The 9,291-nt window shown below is 36.1% G+C and overlaps 1 protein-coding gene and 2 long non-coding RNA genes across 3 annotated transcripts; all 3 read left to right on the top strand.

Annotated features, from left to right (window-relative positions):
- LOC104752941 lies at positions 266–1,668 on the top strand. Its single transcript, XR_002035888.1, has 4 exons — positions 266–504; positions 611–1,081; positions 1,176–1,491; positions 1,572–1,668. It is a non-coding gene; the product is annotated as an uncharacterized LOC104752941 (long non-coding RNA).
- LOC104752939 lies at positions 3,647–5,563 on the top strand. The gene is made up of 3 exons (XR_002035861.1): positions 3,647–4,052; positions 4,159–4,836; positions 4,953–5,563. It is a non-coding gene; the product is annotated as an uncharacterized LOC104752939 (long non-coding RNA).
- LOC104752938 lies at positions 7,250–8,296 on the top strand. Its single transcript, XM_010475205.2, has one exon. It carries the CDS (start codon positions 7,352–7,354, stop codon positions 8,111–8,113), a length of 762 nt encoding a protein of 253 aa, XP_010473507.1. The 5' UTR covers positions 7,250–7,351; the 3' UTR covers positions 8,114–8,296.

Below are 9,291 nucleotides of genomic sequence, written 5' to 3'. Positions count from 1 at the left end.
AAAAAAAAAAAAAAAAAAAAACGTAAAAGTCACGCGGTGCCAAAATTGGAAATTGGTGCGTGCTGTCGTAAAGGCATGATTTGGTGGGTAATAATAGCATAGGGAAAATGCTCTCACTCGCGCAACGCGCGTTTGGTGCGGCTGGTGGTGAAATAACGTTCTCTGATTGGTTAAAAAAACAGAAATAGTAGCTCCCCTCCTCCTCCTCTTTTATTTGTTTTTGTTAAAACGTTAGCCCAAAACCCCAAAAACTGACTGTGTTTTTTTTTGTTTTGCTGTGAATGAATCATTTGTTAAGTATCTCTTCTCTTACCCAAAGTGAAGATTGAGAATCCAATTTGGATTCCTTGACAAATCTTTTTTTCACATCGATGAATCTCTAAAAGACTGTAACGATTTGGTATGAATTGTTCATGCAATTCCCTTTTTTTTTATCTCTTTTTCTTTTGCTTGACTTCACGGCTAACAAACGCACGGACCCAAAAAAATATGCTCTTTTCTTTGGTAATATCTCTAACATCCCTTGGTCTTTGTGTTGTGTCAACATGTTGTGTTGTGTTGTGTCTGGTAAACAAACCCTGAAATTTTCTGAGTTCAATTTCTTATTCAGAGTGTTCATCATCGTGTGAGTGATGCTGTCATGTGACCAATGATGACGACTCTTACTTGAATTAAGAACACAACAGTGTCCTTTCATACAGCCTACATAATGTCTTGTAAGTGTCTCCATAATAAGTATTGCAGAGTATTGCAGTGTCCTCTGCCCTGATCATTACCAATAAGATGTGTTTGTGTTGTGTTTCTTTGGTAATATCTCTATCATCTCTTGTTTTTGTGTTGTGGCAACATGTTGTGTTGTCTTGTCTTGTCTTATGTAAACAAACCCTCTGAGCTCGCTTTCTTATTTTGTGTTCATCAGAGCATATATACTTGATCCAATGCAGACTATATGTATTAGTTTCTAACACCACAAGATGTATTTGAAGATGAATGGTTCAAGAAAGATTACAAGCCTCCAGTGTTCGAGGATAAGGATGATTCAAACATGGAGGATATTGATGCTGTTTTCAAGGACTCCGAGGTGAGGATAATTTCATTTCTTGTTCCATTTTTTTTTAATTTTTATATTAAGAAATAGCATCATATATAAGGCGGCTTGTGATGATCATGTACAGGAACATCATGTTACTGAGAAGAAAGAAGAGCAACCAGCGGCAATCATTGCATTTGAGATCATCTCAGTGTCAAGGGGGCTTAACCTAGAGAATCTCTTGGATCCAGAACAGGTTTGTGTTCCGATATAAAGAACCGGCACTCTTTGTATTTGTAATCTTCTGTTAGTGAAATGTTTTCTTAAAAACAAGAAACAAGAGTTTAAGAGGGAAACAAGGATAACACTGAGAGGAGGCGCGAATGAGATCATCGAGAAGATAGAAAGAAGCTGCAAAGCCAAAGCCTCTCGGTTTTGATGTGCAAAAGAACAACTACAAGGTTAGTTAGTAAAAACTCTGAAACAGGAAAGGAAATGAAATGAAAATAATCAATAACTAAGACTACTTGATATATATCAGATGAGGCGCGGCTTGAGAATGTCAAGGCTGGGAGAAAAGGAAATCTCAATGTGGCGACAGAGGTATGTTATATGAGACTGGACATTCAAGAAAGTGTTGGTGAATGATCATTGGTTTATCAGTTTCTGATCTGATCCAGAGTGTCCTGTTTGTATGGTGTGTGACAAGTAGCGCCAAGTCTTCTTTTACTTGTTTTTACCATGTAAGAAATTTATAAACTCTCTCACTTTACCTTCTTATTTATTACAGTGTGTGTTGTGTGGAGAAGCCATCACTGACTGATTCAACTGCATCATCATAACCCTCATTGAATCTTTGAGTTGAATAGCTAGAGAACCAACAAGCAGCAAATCAGATAAGTTTCACTGATTTCCTTAAATCTTACAGTGTTATTGTGTCTTTTTGTACTGAATACTAGAATTAGTGGGTAGTGAAAGAGACAGGACACAAAGGTTTCACATGCGACATTGTACTCTCTCTCTCTGACTCTGCCTTGCCTTGCCTGACGCAACTTAGCCTTTGCAAACCCAAAAGCTGCCGTTGTATTTTTTACACAACGGTATAAATTTTGTCCCTATATTCAATTTCGGGGTTCACTTAACGTTATTACAATCCAGTTTTGGTTCAAACTTGTTTGGTTCGTTTTTAGTTTGGTTTTTGTTCTGGTAGTCCATGTGTCACATCTCTCTTGTATGTGTGTACTGCAAATTTGTGTCATAAGTAACTTACATATAACCTATGGGTAACAAAATGATTCATTTCATCTATTTGAATGGTTTTTATTTGTTGACACTTAACCTTCGTATTACTAGGGTAAATACATAAGTGATTCTCTTGGAATCTTCTCAAGTTTGATATTCAAGTTTTGTGTCATAAGTAACAAATACACATGTGTATACAAGAGAGATGTGACACATGGACCACCTAACATAAGTAACAAGTTTTGATATTTGTTAAATACTTCATAAAAGGTTGATATTCAAGTTTTGGACTATCTAACAAAAAATGTGATTCCTAATTGTTACCGGAAATTTAAAAAAGATAGTATCCACATATGTATGAAGTATGATCCAAGAGAAGAAGAATATAGAACAGGATTTTTTTTTTATGTTTTCAATCTGAGTGATAATAGTACAATGTACATATGGGTTGATACTAATATGTTCGCATATAAACTTTTACAAGGTTCGATCCTTCTTTATTCATTATTCTGCATTACTTGCTTGCTTCGTTCCTCCGCGTCGCTCTCTTTTTACGTTAGCAAACAAAACGGACGTAACTGTCCATAGCTACACACCTCCAATAACAAAAGATGCCTTTGGTTTTAGAATCCAAATTATATGATTTATCGAGCTCAGTGATCTATTTTTGTTCAAATTTATGTTTTGCCACGTATCAAGATTTGCATGGGTTAATGTATATATTCTTCTTTAGTCTTAATATTAGGAAATTGGGAATATCGTGATGGGTTGGACCCTCTAGAAAAAGTCATCCTATATTTTCCAAAACTTGAAATGTTTTAGGCTGCGGTCCATAGTCCATACATATATATGCATGTCTCCCATCGGAACCGAAACTCTTCCCAAGCAACATTTGGAATAGAGGAGCACGACTTCTCATGTTTTTTGAAGAATACTAATGCCACTAACTAGTCATCCTATTATACTAAAAAAGGTCTTAGACTAATTGTAAGTTATGGGTGTAGAAGGTTTATTCATAAAGTACATGTAACATGTTAAAAGGTTTTTCAAAAAATTAAAAGTTATAATTTAGGTGCATATTATAGACTTTCTATAATGTTTATTCGCTTTAGTGAAGTCGAATGCATCTTAATTATGCTCTAGTGAAACTGAAGGGTTGCTTGTCTAATAACTTTCAGGTACATTCCCTAAGAACCCGTAAATATATTTTGGTGTTCTTTGCACCAAGTGGTAAGTTATACTTAACCGCAACTATAAATTTGTAAACGCCAAATGGTTCTATTTCTCATAAAAGACTCTTTATCTTGCATATCGCTTCTTAGATACAAAAATATATCTGTAATTATGTGGTCTCTTTGTTGGCAGGTAGCAGGTGTAGCTACAAACATTAATTTCCTTTTAAAAATTGTCAGTCGTAAGGAGTTTGCAGTGGGAAATGTAGAAAACGAGTAAAGATGTTGTAATCCCACACCACAACACAATCACAAGCGCATGAGTAAGCTTTATGTGCCGGGTTAGTTTTGGTTATGGGTCTTTCCCAACAAGGAAAGCTCATGCAGTGTAGAATTGGTTGAGGCGACCAGAAACAATTAACCTTGGATGGCCATATGAGCCATTCCAGGTACCTGAGGATCGGAGGATGTCAAAAGATAAGTAGAACCTAAACTACACGTCTGTTTCTGCTTGTGTGTAATGACACCCTGCTTCGGTAATTTATTATAATTGGTTACGTTTTCTAGCCATTGGAGTCATCACACGACAAAAGGCCACATACTTGAAGGTAAATGATTAGCATCATGTTCAACCAACTGCTGACAGAGCCACAACTTTATCTCATGCCCTTTTATGTCTCGGTTATGAACACATCCATAAATGGCACGGTTCAGAACAACATCAATTCAAGAAGAAGGTAGGATGAGAATTATCTGAAGAAGGTGTCTAAAAAAGGAAAGCAAACGAGTGAAGATGATGTAATCACACGAAGAGAGTCACCAACGCATGAGTAAGCGTTCTAAACTTCATATTTTGAGTGTCTTTTTTTATTATAGTCTTGACCACTAGACGTATGATTTTGTCTTGTGTCAACATGTTTTGTTGTGTTGTGAACTTATTATTGATTCAATCAATCAAACCACTATGGACGTGATGTATTTGTGCTTGCTATCTGATCTCTTGCCTTGATAGTAGTAGCATTACTAGGGACAAACAGGGTTGCTGTTTGCAAATCTCTGGTGAATGTTATTTCAATCTCCCACTTGTTTCTTGTTCTATCCTATCTTATGCTCTGAGTGCCTTTTTTTATTTCTTCATGGGAGTGAGTGATACTAGTGATATGTGTGACCAATGATGATTCATCAGATGGGAGTGAGTGATTCATCATATGTTGCTTTCTAAATTGTGATATGTGGCCATTTAGTTGAGTAGTACTGTTGTATGTTTTGCACCTGCCTCGTTTGATTCTCTCTTATTAATCACTCACTCAATCATCTTTTCTAATCATAACCCCAAATGTTGATTGGACCTCCAACATCTCTGCAATCAGAGACATGGGTCTTATAAACAAGGTACCAACCATTACAGCCTTCCTATTACTCCATGCTTCTTTTTACAAACTGTGTTTTTGTCCTCCAATAAGTTCTGACGACGTGTCTCTCCCTCTTGGGTATTACTATTTATTCAGTGCATCTAAGAGAATGTTGTGTGGGCTGCTGGAGTTCCTTCCGTGCCTGGATATCATCATGGCCATAAGCAAGATATTGATCATATGAAGTCATAGCAAGATATCATGTTATGTAATATGTTATGACTTACTTATGTGACAAATAATGATTCGTCAGATGTGATACTCAAAGCCACACGCTGTTCTTTGAATGTTACTTTCACTGACTACCATGAGAGCTGCGATGAGAATCTCGGCTGACTACACCATTTCTGACAACTCAAGCCGGATGTGATCTTGATCGTAAGTGGATCAGAGCTAGAGATTGTAGTTCAAGCTGCAGACGATTTAAGTAAAGAAGGGAAACCGTGAGAGTAGTTTCGTTTGTATCCAAGGGAGCTTTTCGACGAGCAATCTGATGCATTAAAGATCTGGTGTAATCAGAGCTTTTCGACGAGCAATGAGATTCGTTTTGAGGCAAGTGCACCAGTAGGGAAGCTTTATAAAGAGTTTGATATCATCATTGTAGCTATGGCTGCTACAGCTAAGTCACTTGTATAAAAAAGAGTATCTTATCTTACCGGTACTGAAATTTTTGAATTTCAATTTCGTAAGAAGAGACGTTCACTTTATATCATCTTTGTCAAAATTCAAAGATAACAAAGTAGAAAAAGATGCATGTTTTCTTGTATTTAAGCATTAGTTTGTTTCTAAAACCCATTGGTAATTTGGTATTCTGTACAGGGCAAGGCTGCAACTTGTAGAAACTTGAAGACCCCAAGAAGATAGGCATGACATTGTTGGAAGCTTATCAAGGTTGAGATCCACATATTGAATGTGTTCCGTTGTCAGGAACTGTTAGTGGTCATGAAAAGGCTACTGTCGGACTGCCTAATCTTTAAGCCCGACCCAAAATGCAATAAATTGTTTATTAGGTATTAGTACAATATGGTTATCACTTGTAACATGAGTAAAGTTTACTGAAGAATTTACACCACGCTCTGTAAAATATACGAATGATGTTCTCTGCTTTAAGAACTAAAATCTTTTATAGATTTCGTAAAGTTAAAATATTTGTAAGACACAGTACTCATCTTTTATATTTATAGTCAGTATGCAGTATCTCATCTTTTATTAGATATAGTTGTTAGATTCGTCTCATGTTTTATTTTGGTCAAAAGATTCATCTTGTGCTGTGTGATACGATTTCAAATATCTGACATAACCTTTTTTTTTAGTATAATTGCTTAAGAAAAAACAAAACATTCTCTTTTTATAATCAAGTCTTTCAAAAACTCCAAATTGAGTTGTGAGCTGTTTTGTATGAATTATATACTCTCTCTCTCTCAAAAAATTGATGTTTAGGAGTTTTTACATATTTAAAAAAAACAATAATTATTGAGTTTAAATATAGATTTTTTTGTGACTAAAGAGATATTATTTAATTTTAAACTAATAACAATTTAAAAATTTAAATATTTTCAATGATTATTTCTTGAAGTTTACAAAATATTAACTTTAATTAATTCAAAATTGTAGAAAATCAATCTATGTAAAACAAAAAAATATCCCAAAACATCAATTTTTGTAGGACAGAAGAATATTTTGTTGGAGAACTAAACTATCATCTCTTTTTTAGAGAGCTTTATTTTTGTGATCAATGTATTTTAGAGACCATACGTATCATCATCATTCATCAATAACTAATAAATTTATTGTCTAGTAGCTCAAGGATGTTGACAAAACAAAATTTCAAGTGCAATGATTTTTGTAAAGGAAATGAACTTTTTGAGAGGGCTTATTTAGATCTATAGACTATAGCCATTTTTTTTTATGCATGTGAGTTATGTGACTAGAAAATAAATTTAGACCGTTTTTAAAACGACATCTACAATAATTTATATAGATTTTGGATCCAATTCATATTTAAAAGGATGTAACTGTAAATGAATCTCAGCTAAAAAATTAGTAATTGGTCTTTGGAAAAGGTTAATTACACCACTTATTTACTTGTCGTAAGTACATAACACATCATCTTGTGTAAAGTTTTGTTTTGTTTTTTTTTTTTTAATTTTCTTGTCTAAAAAGTTATTATAACTTTACTAACGTCATTATGTCAAGAAAATTGAAATTTGCATGGAGGGTTTAAGTTTATTAACAAACACAATTACTATTTGAAATCATTATAAATTAAAGCCACTTTGCGAGGGTAGTTGTATTATTATCTTTTTACCCATTATTATCAACTGTCCCAAAATTATTATTATTATTATTATTTTTTTTTAAGATAACAATAAATACTCTCACTTCATCACAATCATCCTCTGCTGTCACCACACAACACAACAACACAACCAAAGAGTTACTACTACTCTCTCTAATCTCCGATCAAACCACGTCGTCTCTTCTCTTTATCACTAATGGGCAATTGCTGCGTCAGCTCCGGCACCACTGATGAGGAAAACGAGAATGTTCCCGACAAGAACACGACCATTGTCGAAGAAGAGACAGTAGTCAAAGAAGTCTTGTCTGAGACAACTTTGTTAACTCCTTCCTCTAGTTTCCACGCTTCGACGATCAGAGAGCCGGTGAAGACGAAGATACGAGAAGATGATGAGAAGACAAAACCCGGGTTCTTGAAATCTGGTTCAGACCCGGTTATGATCCGACCCGGTTCGATTGATCATGAAGAAGGCTCGGAGGTTTCGGAGATTTGTAGCTTGAGTCTGAGTGAGAGTGTGTCTTCGACGGTCGTGACGAATGGTTACGATGAGGAGGACGTGATGATGAAACAGAGGAAGTCTCAGAGATCTCCGGCGAAGACTCGGACCCGGGTCACGGGTAATAATAATTACCCGACCCGGAGAACAGATCAATCTCCACGTAAGAGAAACAACGGTACGTGTAATGGAGCGAGATACGGGTCGGGTGTGAGAGACCCGGGTGAGAGATCCGGAAGAAGGTCGAGATCGCCGGCGACGAATAGATCGGTGATGGATCCGAATCAGAATAGTCGGGTGGGTGGGGCGAGGACTAGGAAGAACAATCAGTCTCCGGGTCGAGTTAGAGAAGATCCGAATAAAAACGGGTTGGATCAAGAGCAGCATCAGAATTACGGTTATACCACTGAGGAATTGTTAGAGAACCCGCTTGTTTCGTTAGAGTGTTTCATATTTCTCTGAAAAAAACGAAAATCGAATATTTTGGGGAATAATTTATTCTCATTTTGACATTTGGATTTGTAAAAGCTACTCAATTACGTTACCTCTGTAATTCTTCATTTGTGTGTTCTACTTTTTTTATCTGCTGATTAAAAGAATTGTAATTTCGGTTGAATGATGAATATGGCTTTATTTTATTTTTGTTATATTTTACTAATTTTAGGGTGTATGAAGGTTTTAAGAAGGTAATGTTTGTTATAAATCTTTAATGGATATATTATTACCTTTGCGGTAAATCTTGAGCACCACGCCATAATTGTAGTCAGATAGTGTTGCAAGCTAGGATTTGCCAGCTTAGTATTGAGTTACCTGATGATGGTGGAATTATCGCCTTCAAATTCTACAGCACGATATCCTAAACCCCGTTATCCTAAATCATCTTGATTTGACTTTTACAGAGCGACTTTGCAGTGTCAGTGGGATATTAGAGTTGTTGAATCTAAAAATTTTGAAACTACGACATTCTAAAGTTCATGGGGATGTAAGCTTAGTGAAGGACAGAAGGAGCTGCAGCTCTTGGAGCATCTACAAGTTCTAACCATAACGGTATCTACGAACTCGGGTTTGGAGCAAATATCAAATGATCAAAGGTTGGCCAACAGCACCAATGGTCTGACGATTATGGATTTTCAACAAAAGCCATTCGACATATCATTGCTAGTGAGTATGAGCAATCTTCGTGAGCTCTGGGTGGAAAGAAGTCATGTATCAGACTCTTCTTGCTTAAACATACTGAGAAGACCATGCTTAACAAACCTCTCCCATGTTTTTATATATAAGAGCCATGGCATGAAGGATCTTACTTGGCTGTTGTTTGCACCAAATCTTGTCGCACTGCACATTGAAGGTCCAGGAGAAGTGGAAGAAATTATGAACAAAGAGAGAGCAACCAGTCTCACAGGTATTACACTTACCCCATTTCAAAAACTAGAACGGTTAATATCGGATGATTTGCCGAAGCTAAAGAGTATCTACCGGAGTCCTCTCCCTTTTCCATTTTTGAAACACATATTTGCAAGCAGCTGCCCAAAGCTAAGAAAGCTTCCCCTAAATGCTACAAATGTCCCACGACTTGAGGAATTTACAATAGAAATGCATCCTGGAGATCAAAAAACTGTCCTTGAGTGGGGGGGGGGGGG

This window comes from Camelina sativa, chromosome 16 (assembly GCF_000633955.1).
Source record: "Camelina sativa cultivar DH55 chromosome 16, Cs, whole genome shotgun sequence".
NCBI lineage: Eukaryota > Viridiplantae > Streptophyta > Magnoliopsida > Brassicales > Brassicaceae > Camelina > Camelina sativa.
Note: the sequence above shows the minus strand (reverse complement) of the source record. Positions and strands in the feature narration are given on the sequence as shown.